The 20890-nt window shown below is 43.5% G+C and overlaps 1 protein-coding gene across 1 annotated transcript in view; it reads right to left on the reverse strand.

Moving 5' to 3' along the window:
- Positions 1–20890, reverse strand: part of LOC138566882 (phospholipid scramblase 1-like) — a 184900-nt gene that overhangs the window by 43121 nt on the left and 120889 nt on the right. The window contains exon 2 of the mRNA XM_069644603.1: positions 13630–13700. Within this exon, the coding sequence (XP_069500704.1) occupies positions 13630–13642 (13 nt within the window). The 5' untranslated portion in view covers positions 13643–13700. The remainder of the gene's footprint in view (positions 1–13629; positions 13701–20890) is intronic.

Genomic DNA, 20890 nt, shown 5'->3' on the forward strand with positions numbered 1-20890 from the left:
TGACTGAACAGTGATAACCACCAATTTGTTTTTCATCTGTCCCACACCCGGTCCAACACATTGCAATTTTCGGACGGATGTTGTGGGCTGCTGTGTCTTCGTTGTGAAAAAACTCATTTGGAATATGAAACACCTGTTGTAGCACTACATTGGCTAACTGCAGGACCTCACTTGAGTTTTTTGATTTTTCGAACTTTTAAATCAGAGCCACCCTAGGACGGTTCGATCTATCTATGGGATATTAAAAATTTGGACCCAAAGTAGAAGGTCGACTTTTTTGTCCTTTTATGTTTCAACCCAAGGTGTTTGACTCTTTTTAAACACTTTTTCGCCCATATCCATTCAGGATGATAGCAGTGACTTGGGATATACAGGAGATATAACAATTCTCAAATTGTTACGATTTTTCAAAAATGATTTCTCTTTACCATCTTTTCCTATCCCCTTTTTTTGTAAGCGTTGCACCAGGTTTCCTAAGGAAAGCTCCTATGCTAGGGATTAGGTAGGGATAGAAAGCTTTTTCGACCTATCATTCTGTCTTTCAGACCTATCTTGTATTTCCACAGTCACTGTGCACCAATGTTCATCTTTGGTTAAGGGATCACTCACTGCCCTTTTGAAAAAACATACACAGTTGTGTGTTGCCCTGTATACTATCATACTTAGTGCCCTCTTTGTTATGATGCGCTAAGAAGAACCCCACGTAGACGAAGACGGACAGGAGAAGCTGGCACCAATGACCTGGCATCCCCTATAGAGCAGGCCCGCCTATGTATATGGTTGCGCCAACCAGCTACGCCGATTTGTAACCTATGTGATGTACGTCAGTTGTGACACTTTTTTCTTTATAAACTGTCGCCCATGTTGACTTCCTCAGAGCACTCTGTGGCACATTGCGTATTTGTTTTTTATGCAAATAAACCTTGTTCTCGTTGCAAGAGGTGTGCTGGGCCTTTCTCTCTATTGGGTTGTATTTTCTTTGGTGTGAGCATTGAGGGGTCTCTCTACAAGGCTTCAAGGGAGAGTGTGCAGACTAAGTGGCCATTGTTATGCAGGGAAGGCTATCTGAGTATGTAATTCCGATTTCCAATAGATTTGCTTAACTCAGGGAAGATGTGAGAGTTGACTGCAGTCTTTGTGCTGATACTAACCTCATCACAACATGTGCAGTCCAACACAAGGAAGGGCATCTCACACCTGCAAAGTCTGGCCCCATGTCATGTACTAGTCCCCCTTGCACAGCTACCACCTTCAGTCCATCTGCAATATATATCCCCCAAATTAGCTGGAAACTTGGCGAATGTGATCAGTAGGGATAAATACACCATTGTCCTGACTGAGTTGGCGGCACTAAACAAGTTATCTTATCTTTTTTTTAAGCTCATGGAAGAAGGGTCGCCACGGTGGAGCTACCAACTAGTGTGGAGGGTGTTCTAGAGGCACCCAAGACATCAGAGGTAGTATCTCCCCAAACCTCAGATGGCAGTACTAATACGGTCAGCACTTATATGGCCAGCTTTGCATCCACTTGTGACATAACAGAGAGTCAAGGGATTGAGAGTGTCAACTTTCATCTCTTCCCCGATAAAGGGCCTCAGGCTTCAAGCCATTTAGCCTTTCCCATCCATAACCTAAGTTCAATGCATCACACAGGTCTATTGCTCCGGTTTATCTCAACTCAGCAGTTAGATTGCACATTAAGTGCTAATACTATGGTGGACACGCTAGCTAGGAGGGTTGACAGTTCTACGTCAAACTGCGCCTTACACAGTGACTCCCCTGGAGTCTCCAGACCACAGTCTTGGAAGGGCAAGAAAACTAGGCTAGCGGCATAGGGACACACAGGGGAGAGGGGGGGGGGTCCTATTTCTGCACCAGGTTCCCAAATTGGCCCCAAATCAGCTAGAAACCAAGGAAGGCTTCATAAATAAATGTACCCACCAGTTCCGTGCTGTGCGTGGCTGCATGTCATGATATCTTTAGCTACACCAGGTTGCACTTGCAAGGGGAAGTGCATTTGATTTCATACGGATAGAATTCAAAGAGTTGAGAGTGCCTAACGGTGTATTGGGTATTGATATAAGATTGTTGCCCCGCCTAATTGCACTATAGACATAGTCCATTTCCCGCTTAATGCTAATTATTCCTTTGCAGTTAGATCGCAATGCCCCATGCTCACTGAAGCAAACAGTGCCACTGGGGCAAAGGAGATTGGGCAATTTCACCTTGTCAAAGTAATCATTGATGCTACCCGTTTATGACCTTGTAATTTTGCTATGATATGTGTGTCCCTGAGATGACAATGCATGATGGGCTTTTCATGCTCCTGGATCATAGGTCTCCACATGCACTTTTAGATGGCACCCAGCAAGTAATTTCACAAGGTGAACACAAATGATTATATTCTGACATTTTACATCAATTCCCGGCCCATTTAATAAAACTCTGTGCCCCCACATTGACACCAATCATCACCAACTTTATTAATGCTTCATTCCATACAAATACAGTCCCCGCCAGCATTAAAGAAGCTTGGGTCACCCCCCCTACTAAAAAAACCAACACTCGACCCATCCATCCCCAACAATTACCGTCCAATAACGACTGTCCCATTTCTCCTAAAAATAATAGATAAAATAGCATACATCCAAATCCAAAACCACCTAGAGCAACACCACCTCCTAGGTGCCAGACAATCAGGATTTCGCCCAAACCATAGCACAGAAACGGCACTCCTGGATTTGAAAATCCAGATTAACACCTCTAGAGAAGCAGGTAAACTTTGCTTACTTATGCTGTTAGACCTCTCTGCAGCTTTCGATTTAGTAGATCATTATAAACTGCAATTGCATTTCCAGCACTGGCTCATTTGCAGCCATGCACGTTTAACAGAAACATAAAACAAAGCAAAATGTAGAGAAACAAACAGTACAGGATGCACCACTGTCCCCTCAAATGTGGCATAGTTAGATCTATTGGATTATCAAACTGCTACACATGGCATCATTTTACCTGTGCTCTGCTCCATGACCTGCAAATGCCACATCCAAATCAAGCTGTTTGATGTCAAGTGTGGGCAGTCGTACAAGTCCAGATTACTTGGCATTCATGTCCCTCTAAAGTTGTACTTCTAGTGGAATGAGCATACAAACCAGGTACAAGAATGCAAAGAAACAAAAGCATGACAAACCGCTCATGCATGACATGCTGTGCAGGGAACAGATGAACCATCAATGCATGACATGCTGTGCGGGGAACAGATAAACCACTCCTGCATGACATGGTGTGGGGGGGGGGACAGATGAACCATCAATGCATGACATGGTGGGGCGGGGGGACAGATGAACTACTCCTGCATGACATGGTGTGGCGGGGGGAACAGATGAACCACTCCTGCATGGCATTATGTGGGTGGGGGGGGAACAGATGAACCACTCCTGCATGACATGGTGTGGGGGGGGAACAGATGAACCACTCCTGCATGCCATGATGTGGGGGGGAACAGATGAACCACTCCTGCATGACATGGTGTGGGGGGGGACAGATGAACCACTCCTGCATGACATGGTGTGGGGGGGAACAGATGAACCACACATGCAGGACATGCTGTGAGGGAATAGATGAACCACCCATACATGACATGCTGTGGGGGAATAGATGAACCACCCATACATGACATGCTGTGGGGGAATAGATGAACCACCATGCATGACATGCTGTGGGGGGTACAGATGAACCACTCATGCACGATGTGCTGTGGTGGGTACAGATGAGCCACTCCTGCATGACATGCTGTGGGGGGGGTAGAGATGAGCTACCCTTGCTTGACATTGTCTGGAGGGTGCAGATGAACCGGTGTGGGGGTAACAGATGTACCACTCCTGCATGACATGCTGTGGGGGTTACAGATAAGACACCCCTGGATGGCTTGCTGGGGGTGTGGGAGTGCAGATGACCACCATGAATGCCATGCTGTGGGTGGAACAGATATCTCCTTCCAAACCACCAGACACTAAGTAGGTACTGGTAGGAATGAGCCAATAGGTGTCCTGTCTTGGCTTTTTAGTCAAACGTACCACACATTTAATGTTTTGTAGTCCCAAACAGAACTACAAACCCCATACTGAAAACTGCAGTTGACAGGGGGTTGGATGAAAGTGTCAGACATGTCACAGGTATCACATAGCAATATTCAAAGCAATTAAATCATGAGTTGGAGTCGCATTAAGTACATGGAAAATAGTGTATGTGGTAATTAACTAAAGTGTACTGTAAGGGAGGCATGGTATCACAAGTATGACACTGACACAAGAAGTACACGTTTCAAAACCTTTATTCAATTCTTGAGGTTTGTAAAAACTCCTACTTTGCCCTATAGCTAGGATGGGAGTAGTCTCTACCATCAAAAAATAGTCCTAGTCAGTCTATGTCAAATCAAAATGGCCTATACTAACAAAACCTAATGCCTGCCCTATCTCTTATACATAAAATGTGTAAAGTGGAATGTGTATGCAAAGGAATGTCAGTGTTATAACACAAAGGATCAAGGTGGCCGAGTTATCTCTCCTCCCCACGTTGGACAGCACGGAGTAAGGCAGCCCCTGTAAACAGGATGTCGCACTCTGGCTCAGTTTATCAAAAAAAGGCAGCTCAAAACGTGGGTCGAGGCCCGCTTGGCCTTCAATGTTAAAGTCATTTATTCTGACTTTCCACAAGTTCTTTCACAGTTTAACAAAAGTTCACGTATATTTCCCTCAGCAGGGCTCGGACCTCGCAATCACAGCACTTGCATGGGTTCCTTTCCCAAAGCTTTATTCACATTTGTTAGGGGTTCTCTTCCCCTAACTTATTTCACATTCCAGGTCTCTCTCTTTTGGGCTCGGTCCTTTCACTGACGTCGAAGACTTTTGAATGTGCGAGGCTTTTTCTATAGACCTCAGCAGGACAACTTTGCCTTTCATTCATGCTCCAAGTCACTTTATGTTATTTTCCCCAGTGTCTCTTGGTCTTGGTAGTATGATAACACAATCAAAAAATGTCAAAGAAATCTTTCTCTTAAAGCATACACCTTTTCTCTTCCGTTTCGCCGGGCTTAATCTTGACCATTGCGCATTTCAGAGTTCGTTCACTTTGCCGCTTTATAACAAGACATCAAAACATTTTGCGAAGACTTGAGTGGGCTACACACTTTCGCTGGACCACTCTGCTTGTCTGTGTCACTGGCTTCACAGTTATTGACAACTTAAAAGTTCATCACTGGGTTACTTTTTTTAGCGTCCCATCAGCATGGGCGCAACCTTTAACTGTGAGGTACACTGTTGCGGCTTCAATCTTTCCTTGTGTGCATTCCTTTCTTGTCTCTGCGGCTTTGCTTGACGAGTCAAGGTTAATACCACAGGCTTGGTCTCGCCTCCCCAACTCTGTCGTTCACCCGGGAGGGTCGCTGACGTCCTTGAAACACAATGTAGGCGTCTTCTTGTCCGCGATTTGCCTTTCTCCCCGTCTCCTTCACGGTTTCCCGGAGGCAACAACTTCCTGTAGGGAACTTCAGGATTTGTCTACCCTTTGTTCTAGTCCCTCAATCGGTTGTCCTGCTCCAGTGGGTTCGCCTTCGCCCTGGAAGATCTGCTCCTTCTCGTGTTCCACCTTGCTCAGAGTGTGTTTCTATGTTCTGCATTTTATCCGTGTGGGGAGAGCTAATGGGTATCAGATGTAAGTGATTAAAGTCAAATGCCTGACCTGATTAGCGGGACATGTCCAATGAGATATGTACGTTTTAGCCTATTTACCCTCAGTCACCGTCTTCCTCCACCCAGTGTTTGTGTAGGATGAGGGGAGTTGGGATGTTGGGGAATCCTATAAAATAGGATGGGGTATGGGTTCGGGAAAGGGGGAATATCGAGTCTCACCATCGGTTGTCTCACCCCCACCCCATGAAGACCCCCCACACGAGTGATCCTCCCACACTGGTCCACCCCAGGGTCTGGATCCAAAGGTGATGGCTGTGCCCTGGCCACCCGAGAGAGAGATCCCCGGGGACTAGCAAGTGAGACACCCTTTGGTTTCTCACAGTACCCTATGCTGTACATTCCATTTAATTTGGTTGGCTTAGACCTTAACATCCCATCTCCTCACTTTCTGCTGATTTGATAAGGTTTTGAGTGTTGAGTTATTGTTACAACTGCTTAAGGCAAGAGTCTTTTGAGATACCTGTAGTGTGGTAGTTCCAAGTGCTGTGGCACAGGTGCTGATGTTCGCTCAGCTGTGTGATCCTCTGCTGCAACCTTTGTACCCAGACAATCAGTAGTTTTTCCCGGCCCCATGTTCATGGGGTTGTGGCTGGAGAGTTCAGGGTTGCAGGGCGAGGCATCAAGGTGGCGGGTAGATGTTCGGAAGAGGTCAATTCCCCCTTGACCTGTTCTTTCTGAGACCCTGTGGGACAGCATTTGTGCTGAAGATGACTTCTATGATAACACCTCTTAAAAGGGTGTTGAAGCTGTACTTTGGAGAAATAGATTAGAACAACTTCTAAATTGCTAACATACTTTTCATGTGGTATGATTGTAGTTCCTCAGTTTGGAACTGCAGGAAGTAAGGCATGGACAACCAAAGATAGAGGATTTGGTGGCACCTTTGTATTGCCTATGACTCTGCCAGTATAGGTGCAAGTGAGAACAGGAACGGGCCTGTCCACTCGAAATAATATAGGCATTTAATGGCAAGTTAAACTGAACAGAATCTGGGGGTTGCACTCTATTAGTGTGACTGCATGCCTTTGCAGGGTAGCCTTTACAGGGAGCTGCTGGCTTCTTGCTTCCCGGCCTGGACCACAAAATACCCTGTACACCGGGTCTTAAGGTTGCAGAACAGATTGAATAAATGCAGAGTACTCCTTACTCTCTTCTGCCCAATATGAAATCACACCTGATACCGGCAGAAGAAGGTTGTTTGTTGGTTTGTAATTAACTATATGTGGAAGCTGGAGGCAGGGCCTGTTGCACCCTTTATTCTGCGTCCAATGCATTTTGGTCACTCTTTACCTTCGATAGGGACTGTTAAAAAAATAGTATTGGACGTGCTGATAAAGAAAATTGGGGCCACCGTGTGAAAGATGGCATATATTTTGATACACAGGTTGCCTAAAGCATCAGACCAGAGACAAGTTACTTTATCATTGAGAAGAAAGGTATGCAACATTTTATTTGAAATAATGTATTTTTTTTGGGCTATAACAATGCCTGAAATATGATGGTAGTAAAATTGAAATGCCAACAAAGAGACACATGCTTTCATCATATTATCACACAGATACAGAGAGCACCAGATTGAATGTGGGATAGAAATTGGGGACTCTCCCCACCCCCAGACAGAGAAACAAGAAGCTTGGCATATTGCATTGGTAAACTACTGTTAAACATGTAATTATGTAAAGAAACCACTTTCTGGTAAAGATACCCAATATTGATATGGCTTGAAGATATGGTTTCTTTTTCTATAACAGTCCCTGAAGAAGGTCAAGTATGACCGAAATGCATTGGACGCAGAATAAAGGGTGCAACAGGCCTGCTTCATAAAAGTCTTTGGAATAAAGACAATCATTTTGTGAAAAACTATAAAACCTTTTTGGAGTAGGATTTAAAGATACACATGGAAAACTGAAATTGAATACAAATGGATCACCACATGGGTCCTTCCACTCGTCTGGGACACCTAACCCAGGCTTATTCTTGCTATATTTCTAACCACCCCATAGTGCAAAAGGGGTGGGACCTGGCGACCGGACCAAATAAGTAACGAACTTACTGTTCAACATTGTCTCTCTCAAAACAAGAAGAAAAAGCAGTGCCCACCTACCCCCATTAGAACATATTTCATTGATTCATTCACGTTTTCCGATTTATATATTTTGGATTAAAATAAAAACTACAACATATTTAGTTCCCTCGCTAGACCCTTCTAGCTGGTCTGGAAAAGTGCATCAGTAACAGCTACTGGGCCCACATCACTGTTACCTTTGGTCCTGCATTTATAAAGGGAAATTAAAACTTCAATTATATATAAAAAGTGCAGAGCCAGACATCTCAAATCTGAACTTTACCACACAGGTGCTCTGTTCCTGCAGATTATTTTAGCAAATAGTCGGAATGAAAAAGTTATATCACAAGTGATAAACAATCCAATGGATAGCACTACCCGGCACTGCTAGTTGGGATGCCTAGTCATGATTATGCACTGAAAGTTTCTGGCTAGGACATGCCTCTGGTGGTATCACACAGTAGAACAGGGTTTACCTTTGGTTCCCCGTGGGCATGGAGCATTGGATCTAATAGAAGGCAGTTTTAAAATACCAGCTAACTCTTGGCAATGTTCAATTATCATTCACATTTACAAAAGGGTACACCGTATGAGCCGGCTAAACTATCGCCCTGTCGCTCTTTTAGATGCTGAAAGCAAAATGTTTGCATCATTGATTTTGCGTGGGAAGTAGAGAGATGTATGAATAACACTGGACGTTTGGAAACATTCCAAACAGATTTAAGAGGAGGATTGGGTACCTCCCTAAATGAATTTGTTCTAAATACCTTTCAGCAAAAAGCTTGGCAAACCAATGTGCCGCCTATTTCGCATGCATAGATTGTGCACTTGCTTTCAACACAATAAATAGAGCAGTCCGTGGAAGAAATTGGATAATTAGTGTATACCAAAATCCTTGCTCTCTATTCTTGTATATATCCATTCAGATACTTATCTGCAATTTAAGTTGGATAAGCAAGGCTCTCTTTCCAAAAATATTCGTACCCATAGGGGTTTAAGACAAGACAGCATTTTGGCTCTCTGTCTTTTTAATCTAGGTTTCTGATATAGGCTCCTTTTCAGTTTCTTATTCTTTTCATTGCCCCCAAGATGAATTATTTAAAAATAAATTGCTGTTGTATGTTGACAATGTTATACTTTAGATCACACTCTTTTGGGTCTCCAGCATCTTTTAAATGCCATTAGCCAATTTGCAGATTGTAATGATCTTGTAATTAAAGCAAACAAGTCAAAAGGTTTAAAATGTAGTGCTAATTCGAAAAAGCCTCTTAAATTCTCCTAGATAATTGTAAGTACTCCATTAGAACCAGTAAATCAGACTAAATATTTAGGGTTTTAATTTGACCTATTAATGAAAAAGATTTTTATCAGGGACTATCAGTAAAAGTTATGACATTATTTCCCAAATGCGAGGGATTAAAAGAGTTTTTTGCAGGTTTTCCAGAATTCCTTTGATAAACGTTTTATATAGCCTAAATTATGCCTAAAATCCTTTATGGACTAGACATTAATTTCTGAACTAATTATCCTAAACTGGAAAGCAAAGTATGGAAAAAAGGTTTACCCTACTAAATTGTGTCCCAACGGCAAATATTTGCTATGAACTGGGATTGTCTTTAGGGGTTTTACCAAGATACTTGACTAAATTTCTGCATGCATTTTGGAGAGATCAATTTTTAAGCTTTAGATTTAATCTGTTCCCTACTGGCAAAATATGGACTGTGCAGAATTGAAATATGGACACTGGAGAGGTTTTATGTTTTTGTGGAAATACAATTGCTACTCAAACTCTAAAACACACATTGATTGAGTGCCTCAAGTTAGTTAATATACGCACATTAATTTGGGGAAAATTCATGAATCAGAATGACTGGCTGTATGAGGATGAGTTTTGGCTACGTTTATCGAGTGGAAATGAAACTCTCCTCAATCACCATTCTGAAATGTTTGCAACATATAAGGTTGATTCATGTCTAAGGTAGGGTAGGTTTAACTATCCTTGTTTTCTGTGAGTGCTTGTTGAGAAGGATTATATTGCTGGTTTATTCTTGATTTTAATGCCCCCCATGTAAGTGAGAGGGATATATTTTGTTAAGCACGTATCACTTTTCCTCTTGTACTTTGGAAATTATCATCGTGCTATAAAATGTTTTTAGTAATCAATTTTATTGATCCACTTGTTTTAATTATGTTAGCGATAATATATTTCTGATATATTGTTGGATTTCATGTTTTGTGTAAGGTTTGTTGTGGTTGTAAACCAATATCATCATAAAAAAAAAATTGAAGGCAGTTTAGGAAAAGTGCACCTTTTGCAGGACCCCAAGTCTACCCGTCATTAATAGACTTGATTAGTAGCCTACCTTATTCAAAGGGTGATTCATCATGCCAGCCCTACCAATATTCTAACGTGTTACCTAGATGTTAAATAATTCTCTCCAGCAGACCCTAAACTTAATGAGCTATGTTACCATCGCTGGAAGGTTTAAGTATATTCTGTTGTGGTTACTTGGACGCACAATACGGATATGTAGAAGTATGTTAATTTTCAGATATTCCCTTATGCTAAATCAGTCACGTTCCTGGATTTGAACATATAGACACAGCTGTTTGTCTACCTTTCATTAGATAATGTACTGTGCAAAAGGACAGAGGTGCATTTTGATTACAACTACTTTGCTGGATGGCCTTGCAATTGTATTACAGACAGGAATCGCTGCTTGTGCTCCTTAGCCAAATCAGAGTGCAGCAAGCCTATTTTGCTTAACACCCTTTTATGAAGGTTTTTATTTTTGTCAGGCTGCCTCACCATGTAGTTTGGTCTTTGCAAGTCAGCTTAATTAAAACACAGTGCTAGTTTAGCTTTCGAAAGCCACCTATGCAGAAAACACGTGTGTAAGATGGGATGGGACGGGTTGCAGCACGAAGTCAATATTATACACTGAATAACTAGAAAATAACCCTAGCTTCCTGACTTGACCAAACTAGGCCATCCTGGGAAATATCATTGTTGTCCATTATTTTCCTTAGAAGCAAAATTGAAAGCACCTAAAAGATTCTTTTAGGATTACCCTGCACAAAACAGTGCTACAAAATAGTATGCATCTTTCTTACAGTACATCTTATCGGCCTTATTAACAGTCTCCTTTTAAAATGACCTTCAACAGGTTAAGCATGTCACAGAGGGATCTGGCGATATTCCAGACGAGTACAAGGGTGTATTTAAGGGAGCCCTGCATGGACTAAAGTTGACAACTTCCTGGAGCAAAGGATTAAGATGTGAGCTAATTTGCATACCCACAATGCAAGGCTTTGAGCTGAAGGTAAACTTCCAGTGAGGGGTATTGGCTGGCGATGTATTGTGCGTGACTTGGCTCAAATGGCTTACACTACTTTCACCATTTGAAAAGTAAGAGATCCTGCCAGTACAACACATGTCAAGGCAGATGCCCACGACCATGACAGAGGATGCCATGACAGTAGTCAATATGTGACAATGGAGCAGGCGCTTTGGCGTTACCAGGTGGTGGGCTCCAAACTGAAGCAGCCAACAGGTCAGGTTGCGTGTAGACTTACTCAGCCTCTACAGAAACATACAGGTTGACTGCCAACCTCTTTCCAGGAATCAGGACATGGTGTTGTGCTGCGCATTTCCGCACTTTGGTATTTGAAGATGGTGTGCAACCAAATTAAGCTGCTTGATGAATCTATGCTACTAAGGGCCCTTTTGGCCGCCGCGCGGGGTGGGTACTAGTTCCTTGCAACACTGTTTGCCTGCATTCAGGATCCGCCATCTTCTAAATGATTATGCTCTAACTCTTTCATACTGTACCTGCGGCTCAGACTTTCCAGGCCAATAAAGGCATGAGTGCAGTTCTGAAAAAGAGCATAAGGTCAGAGTGGGCATGGTGTTGGATGCACAGAAATAAAATAGGCTTGACACTGACAAAATAAAAAAAAAGGGTACTTATGAGGTGTAAGGGCGAGTACATGCAGCATCATGTGATCAGAAAACCCAAGCCATTACCTCCTACAGCAATAGGGGATGCTCCTGCACCAGAAAACAACGCATAATTTCAATGTGTGATGACATCGTCAATAATATTGGAGCCTATTCAAGGGATAGCAATGTTAAAGGAACTGCTCACATGATTGCTTTAAACAGTTGCGCCATTAACCTGGAGCACGGACCAATGCAAGTGATTTGCTGAGATAAAGCAGAACATTAACAGTGTTGGTGGAAGTGCATACAAAAGCACTTGAAGGGAAAGAAAATGCAGAAATGTTTCACTTCCAGAATGCTGAACGACACAGAGAACAGCTATTCTATCATCAATTCTCCAGTTTCGCAAATCTCTCAAAACCTGGCTCTTTAAACAACACCTGACCAAGGACTAATTCCAATGAAACGCAATGGTTGTAGAACCGGGGCAGCCTTGGTGGAGCACTGCTTTTAAAATAAGAACCTACCCGCCAATATTTGTGTACAACCCATTTTCCGACCCCCGAAACTCTGTCACAGTGGGGTGGGTGCTTTATACATGGAGGGATATGTGAGCATCGCCACTGTGGATTTATTGTGGTCATAATAATGATTATCCGCCGACCCGGAGGCACTTTGTGGACTATGGATTTGTGATTATTGGCACCCCGAAGCAGATATTTGCTCCTATCAGGATATTAAACACCACTTCACAGTTCATCGCAGGACTCTCTGAAGAGGCAAGATTGCCACATCAGCACTATGGGCAAAAGTCCTGTGGTGTAAGATGATGGCTTGGATCCAGAGCCACACATTTTGCAAGTGCAACTATCTGAGCTGATTCTCAAGAATAGCTTCAACTTCCTAAATGTCTTTAGATAAAAGACAAAGAGCTTGTAGCCCTCACAGCCAGCAGGTACAAGTTTTTCATTCCTTGGGACTCAAATCTATTCCCAGGTGTCTAGGAACCATCCCATGCTAAAGAAGTGGAAGTTATTTAAATGTAAAATTGGTGCCTTCCATACGTTAATGAGTTGCTCTCCCAGGGTGCCCTCCTGAGATAAGTCCTTCGTATGGTTGCTCAGGGCACAATGAAACGAATATGCTTCCCGAGCACTGACAATTTTACAGCGTCAACACCAAAGGGTCCAGAAAAAAAGATGGCAGCCCTCTCTGTGCAAGTGCATCATTAGATTAAGGCAATAGTATGCGTTTCCATTCCATAAGAGCTTCAAGATACTACCACTGTCCGAGGCGACTATTGTTCAGGAATATAAGAAAGACACAGAAACACCAGTGGTACCAGTTGATAACTCATGATTCTACTGGCTAAAGTTGAGGACCTATGATGTTTTTCGATTACAACTCCTATCTGCCATAGTGCACAGTCAAATTCATGGGAGTCCTAATACAAAACATCTGCAGGTTGCAGACTCCTGGGGAAAAACCTCTTAAAAGCAAATATTTCAGGCCTGGTAATATTGTTCCAACTCGTGGCGGTAAACTCACAGTCCATCCAAAAATACTTGAAACATTCCAGACAAAATAACCTGACTTCCCTAGATTGCCCAACGGTGAGGGTAAGATTGTCAAATAACTCCATGCAGGAGGAACGATATGTCCCACTTCTAGGCTTTCCCTTCTCCATCAATTGACTGCTGGCAGTTGTAGTGTTGGGTCACTTCAATTGACTACAGTGTACTGAAGTAAAGACAAAGGTAAAATGAGACCAGGAGTGGAGTAAGGCGTCACTCATGATGTGGTGTCATCTGGCAGTCCTAGGTAAAGGGTCCTTACAGCAGACCCATGCTGGGGAAGGGGGGTGCACGTACCTTGATATGCCATCCTGTCAAGTCTTGCCTGAATCTTCAATGTCGGACTCTGGGCGCAAATCGCAGGTCTCCTAATCCAACACAAACAAAGGGACATTAGCAAGTTACAGAGTGCTAGAAAGACTGCAACTTAGTGCTATAAAGCCGGACTGCTAATTTGCAAAGTAACATGTGTGAGGGGTCAGCAATGCGGGGCAGACAACTTTGAGGCTTGTTCAAAATATGCCATTTTATTAAATAAAAAATGTTATCAAACGCCTCACTATCCCTACTCTGATGAGGATTTCCCTGCCTATCAAAATAAAATAACACGATGTCTGGCCCTCACACTTAAACAAATGCACAAAGAAAATATATGACAATTCAAATAACATCAACAAAGATATTCACAGTCTCTTTTGACAATCTTAGTAACCTGGATGAGCTCTCATTTGCCAGGATCCAAGGTAAACCAGCTCCAATTTTTAACAAAAAGAAAAAAGGAAATCCATCATCTCTTGATGTCTTCAATGTCAAAGTAAAGTTGTATTTAAAAAAGTTCCAATAACAGAAAAGCTTCTCCTCTTGGTGATAAGACTTTCCACTTCACCAAAACAGCATCAATGTCGTTCCTAGCCACAATGCTTTTAAACAACTTCCAGTTGCCCAAGAAGAATTACCACAGTTCAAAGGAAATACAATTTCTGTAAATGTTAATGAAACACAGTTCTTGGTTAACAGTTGTTAGGTCTCTCTTTACAAGATTAGGAGTCACAGTAGGTATCTTTGTCAGGATGACTTCACAGCACTTCTACTTCCACTTCAACAACTGCACCTTCTACAAGAATTTACCATGAGGGCCTACTTCTTTGCCTCATAGTAATTCCCCTTCATTTGTGCTACTGAAGTCTTGCACCTACCTACAACCGCATACATCACCACAATGTCAGTACTTTGTGACACCACTGCAGCTTCAGTACTTTGTGAATTTAAACTGCATTAGTAATGACAAGATTCACTTATGGGTACTTCAACACCTTCACGTAGACAAGGCACTCTTCCTCTTAACAGATGGCCAGCCTCTTTTCCTTTCTTGTCTACCTGCCACAATGCGCCACCACAACTTCAGTATTTTGTAATTTAAAACAGTTTTCAGATAGAACAATTTGTATTTTTTTTTTTTATTATACTTTGCATAGCGTCTTTGTCCAAAGCGCTTTTAGAAGAACAACGGTACAGAGTAATGGTCAGTAGTGGATGTCAGCATTCAGACACTTCTGGTAACAGGCAATTAAGGACAAGGAAGCAGGTGAGTTTTCAGGGAACAACGAACAGAGGGTAAGTAGTAATGGAGCAGAGAGACAGAGGGAGCAAGTTCCAATGAAGACGAGCAAGGAGCTGAAAAGAACGAAAACGTGATTGAGCACAAGGGTTGCAGGGACATTCAACCTGAAAAGACAGGAAGAGCAAAGAGAACGAGATGGAGTGTAAAAGAAAAGCAGAGAAGCAAGATAGCCAGCGGGCGAGCCCGTAGAGAGATTTAAAAATTAAACAAAGAAAGTGAAATTTAAGTTGAGAATGGAAGGGTAACCAACCAAGAGAAACAAGAGATGGAGAGACCGAGTCCCGATAGGAGAGAAGACAAAGTAAGCGAATAGAAGAATGATAGATTGATTTGAGAGTAGCAAGACGTGAACAAGGAAGACCAAAAAGCGTAACAGAACAATAGAATAAACGAGAAAAGATTACTGAAGAGATGAGAAGTTTCGTAGCATGAAAGGTGAGAATGGGACGAACTCTACGAATATTATAGAGATGAAAGTGACAGGAGTGAGATGTGAGAGGGATATGATAGGCAAAGAAAAGGATAGAATCAAAATAAAGACCAAGGTTATGCGCAGTGGGAGAGATAGACAGAATAGAGGGTGGAAAAGAAATAGACAGGAGGAGGTTTTGGGGGAAGAGTTTTAACAAGAAAGAATAAGACCTCTGTCTTTCCTGCATTTAAAGTGAGGAAATGGGAGGCCATCCAAGATTTGATGGCAGAAAGACATGTTGAAACAGTGAGAGGAATATCAGGAGTGAAGGATGAGAAAGAAAGAAAGAAAGAAAGAAAGAAAGAAAGAAAGAAAGAAAGAAAGAAAGAAAGAAAGAAAGAAAGAAAGAAAGAAAGAAAGAAAGAAAGAAAGAAAGAAAGAAAGAAAGAGCTGAGTATCATCAGGATAGAAGTGATGCGATAATCCAGATTATAGGAGCAAGTAATGAGGTATATAAGGAAAATAGAAAAGGACCCAAGACCAACCCGTGGGGACACCGTGATGAAGCGGAGAAGATGCAGAAGTGTTACCACCCCAAGAGACAGAGAAAGTTCAATTAGACGAGTAAGAAGAAAACCACAATAAAACAGAACCCAGAAGACCAAGAGAAGAGAGCGAGTCCAGAAGCAAAGAGTGATCCAGTGTCAAAAGCTGTAGATAAGTCAAGAAGGATAAGAACAGAAGAGAGTCTAGAATAGCGAGCTGTGAGGAGAGACTTAAGCACAGAAATTAAGGCTGTCTCAGTGGAGTGACGGAGGTGAAAGCCAGACTGAGTGGGTAGAAGGAGACACAGTCCAGAAACAAACGTAGAAATGTGTGAATAAACAAAGCACTCCAGAAGCTTGGATGAAAAAGGTAAGAAAGATATAGGACAAAAGTTTGAGACAAGAAGAGGATTGACCGTATATTTTTTTAAAATAGGAATAAAAACTGCATGTTTGAAAGCAGAAGGAAAAGTGGAGATATAAAGACAGATATTGAAAAAAGAAACAAGAAATGGTACAAAGAGGGGGTAGATTTTAGGAATAAGCAAAGAAGGAATGGAATCCGTAGGGGCAGCAGTATGGTGAGCTTTGGCCAACACAAGTGCCACATTGGAGTCAGAGACAGGAACAAAATTAGACAAGATTCACTTTCGGGTACTTCAACACCTTCAAATAGACAAGACTCTCTTCCTCTGAACCTTCCTTTTCAGAAGGGCAGCCTCTTTGCCTCTCATTTCTGTCTGCAACCAGCAACAACCTAGAATTGCCTTTAGGACACACTTCGTTCTTCTTCCTACTGTCTTTGGCAATGTAGGTTATAACAACTTCAAAATAATGTTTATAAGAAGAACGTTTACCTTCCCCAACCTTGCCTTTATCCTTCTGCCAACTGTTAGCCAGAATAATTACCCAGAAGCCCTGTTGCCATTCTCTTGGCTTCAAGTAATGCTTGCACACATTTTTCTTAGGTAATGCTGACGTTCTATTTGACTCTCACTGTGGTTTATCCTGTTCTCTGGCTTTGGAAAAGGGTGGTTTCAGTCTCAATTAAGGAATACCTAGTTCACTCTTGGCTTGGGCAATACTTGCTCTCTCCAACTTCAAATATAATGTTTAAGCTCTTGACTTCTTTTGGTAGCAACTGTTGACTGAGTTAATAAAGATTCAGAAGTCACTCTTCCTCCTAGAATCTTAATTAGGCCCATGCGACCACTTCTTCATGTGCTTTACAGAGTTTTAAGTTTAACAATTGCTTTTCATAGCCTTTGGTCTTCACACGAGTGAAAGAGGAGTGAAAGAGACAATATCCACTCACACGCGAGTGCTACAATTCAAGTGTCCCATTGTTAAGGAATCAACTAACAACTTCGCATCACTTCTGCTCTTACGTGAGTGATTATTAAGCTGGATACTGTTGCCGGCAGTGCTTGTACAAGGAATCAGAACGCCAGGTTTAACTCACTGGCTTCTGTGTTCCTTTCTCTGCCTGCTGCTCTATTTCAACTTCTGGCTTCACTTGGGACCCACGCCCTTCCTCGCTAAAGGCATCTCCGGTCTGGCCACTCAATTAAGGAGCCTCTATCGCTCCCGAGACCCATAGCTTCACGACAGCTGCTCAATGCGGTCTCTGACACTTCTTGCTGCACTATCTCTGCAATTAGGCTCATATGGGGAAAGGCAGCCTTCCTGCACGCCTTCCGCTACGCAGTCTCTGCACACCAGAGTTTGGGGGAACAAGACCCTCACAGGACAAGGAGGTGAAATCTGATGCATCAGAGTCCGGGCATCCCTTTGGTTCTCCCACTTCTGCCTGGATTGCTAACACTGTGCCTTCTTCCTTCTGCTTCTGCTACTACTGCATACACTCCAGCAACAGTTCCAGCTCCTCCTAATTGCCTGCACCTGAGGGGGTCTTTTAAGCCTTCAGGTTGTCTCATGTGTGGGTTATCAGGCTAAATTGCCCGGCTACTACTACAGCATGACTCTTGAGCCTTCTTCCTCGTCCCAGTACTTATGGCATTATGGGACCACAACAAAATCAGTACTTTTGAGTAACTTCTTGGTTTTAAGGGTAGATTTATTTTCCTTACAATTATGTAAGGATGAACCATGCAAATTTGTTACAGAGGAAGACAATTTATTTAAGGCAATATTTCAAAATTCCTTTCCATTATACTTATGGGAGTAAAGGGGATTTTTATCCTGAAGTACTTTGAAGGGTCTTTCTATTGTTAAGGCTTGTTCAGGTTTTATGGCATTTGTGTCCAGAACCACAGTTCTTATCTGTGTTTCAGATACATCATAATGACAGTACGCCATTACCTATTACCTGTTTTGGCAACTATAAAAGGTTGTTCCTTTTAAAGGCCAAATACTGTGTCTCATCCCACGGGAACTCCTCACCACTCTGGGCCTTGTCTCCTCCCAGGTGATATTCACGCAGTACACCACCCTCAAGGTCAGGATCAGAAAGTATCTGCCTTTCCATGGCCACCTGGGATGAGACTTTAGGCAGGGATCCATAGGATTCATCACACATGGAATGTGGTCATTTTTAGACAGAATCCCTGCAGCTTAGCCAACTTTTCCTACATTGTGCACCTCAGAATAAATCTGGAGTGAATGTTCCAATTGGTCTATATATGAAATAGATGCAGCATTCGGGGCATGCCCACAGAAGGTGTACACCTAGGTCTATATGATTATGAGGAATTGGAATAGGTGCACTGGCCTTTCCTGCACCCAGCCCTGGTCAGCCATCATAAACCGTGTCATCATATGAGGGTGGGGGAGGGTGCTGGGCTCCTCGACCTGCAGGGCACCAATCGCCAGTAGGATTTTCACAATGACCAATAAAATGCTAATAATCTCCATTGTGATGTCATACATAGGCTGGGCGGATACCCCAAAAACCTGGTTGGATTTTAATGGGCACAGCACTAATCTTGGGGCAGTTCGAAGTAACCAGCATCTTGTCCACGCTAGCTCCCAGCACTCCCTATGCCCAATATAAATGGAAAGGTTGACAAATTGGTTAGAGATACACACCACCTGGGGGTGTTCATTGGCAGAAGAGATTCAACTGATCAAAATGGTGCTTATATACATCTAACATTTATTAAAAGGCATGACGCTTTTTATAGCCTGTCAACATACATTGCTTGCTTGCCCCGTATATTTCACGTTTTCTGACAGTTTTGGATTTGTGATGAAATCAATGGAGTCATCACTGATCTCCCGGCGGTGACCTCCTCCCATGTGGCCAGGGAACCGCAGCCGCTACCTGATCCTGACACTGGGGGCGGCTATATGAGGGAGGATCACATGGGGGGACCTCAGAGGAGATGTCATGGTGTCACGCTCGGCCGCGGTTGGCGGCTGTGGAGACGCTGGCGATGGGGCGGCCATTGATTTGGACGTCACGCTGACGGCGTCCGCATCCAGCGGTCTAGTTTTTTCCGCGCTTCCCGGCGGAGCCTATGTAACGTCACCTAACCCGGAATCCAGCGCGTTGCTACCTTCGCGTCAGGCTTCGGGTTGGTACGCTACAGTTTTCCTTTCCGTGGCTTCGCCACCGCATTCCCCCGGCTGCTTCGCTCCTTCCTCTCTTGTTCCTCCTTCCGTTCCTCGTCCTCTCCCTTTGTCTCTCTCTCCCTCATTGACTACTGGGACCCCCTCTTAAGCACTCTCATTGGGACGCGTTCCCTACTGGCTCCTTTCTCTGCTTGCCGTTCTGCCTTCCTAGGTAGACACTCCTGTCTCTGCCCTATTTAGCGGGCGCCTCGAGCTCCATTTCGACATTATCCTGATATGTCCTGCAGTCTTGACCAGAACCACCACTGACCTGCAAAGAAGGGGTTTTTTGTGCCTTTCAGGCTTTTTCCCCTACACCGGTCTACCCCGGTTCGGGGGCCCCCTTTTTGCCCCGAGTTTGAGGGACAGGGTGGCTTCCTCTCGGGGTAGGTCCTCTCATCATACCAGAGAACAGGAAGTCTGGAAAAGGAGATTCGGAGCTGAACCGGAAGAGATACCCCAAGGTGAGCAAGAGGGTATTGAAGATAGAGGGGGATCAGGGGTGAAGTTAGAAGAAAGTGGGAGTACACTTGACAGATTGCAACGCCCGGAAGTAACAATGGCCACCCCTGAACAGGTACAGGAGTTAGTGGCCGCAGTTCAGGCCTTGAACGTTGAACTACAGAACGTTAAGGCTGATAATCTAACCTTGAGACAAATGATCACTTCACGAGAACCCAGGGATCATGATTTACCTCCCATGGCTTTATCTACCGGCAAGTTTGACGGAACCCCAAGGCGCCTCAAAGAATTCCTGGAAGCATGTTCTATGTATTTTACGTTCAGACCTGGTCTGTTCTCCACTGATCACACCAAGGTGGGATTTATGGTTTCCAACATGACAGGGAACGCCTTAGCTTGGGTCACTCCCCTGGTGTCAAACAATGATCCTGTGATAAGTAATTTTGGTGGATTTGTGACCTTATTGCGCCAGACCTTTGAACAGGACGAGATCGTCCATGTAGCAGCAGAAGAGCTATTGGATGTTCACCAGGGTTCCAGTGACCTGTTGACGTATATCTCCACTTTTAAGCGCTTGGCTTCCACCGCGGGATGGCCAGAACAGGCCCAGTATACTGTGTTCCGTCGTGGACTGAAGGAGGAGATTAAGGACGAATTGGCAAGAATAGCTCGTCCAACGACCCTGTCGGATTTGTTTTCCATAGTCACCCAGATTGAGTATCGTTTGAGTGAACGTAAGGCAGAGAGAAAGAAATATAAGTCCCCTGTCTCCCTCCCTCAAGGCACCCATTCGGTACCTTCTCTAGCTCACCCCAACAACAAGGAAGAACCTATGCAGATTGGGTCTACCAGAACTCCTTTGTCATCCGAAGAGAGAAGACGCCGTAGAGAATTGGGACTTTGTATGTATTGCGGCTCGGATTCCCACCTGCTTCGGAATTGCTC

The sequence above is a fragment of the Ambystoma mexicanum genome, chromosome 1p (genome assembly GCF_040938575.1).
Source record: "Ambystoma mexicanum isolate Mex_15411 chromosome 1p, UKY_AmexF1_1, whole genome shotgun sequence".
Classification (NCBI taxonomy): Eukaryota; Metazoa; Chordata; class Amphibia; order Caudata; family Ambystomatidae; genus Ambystoma; species Ambystoma mexicanum.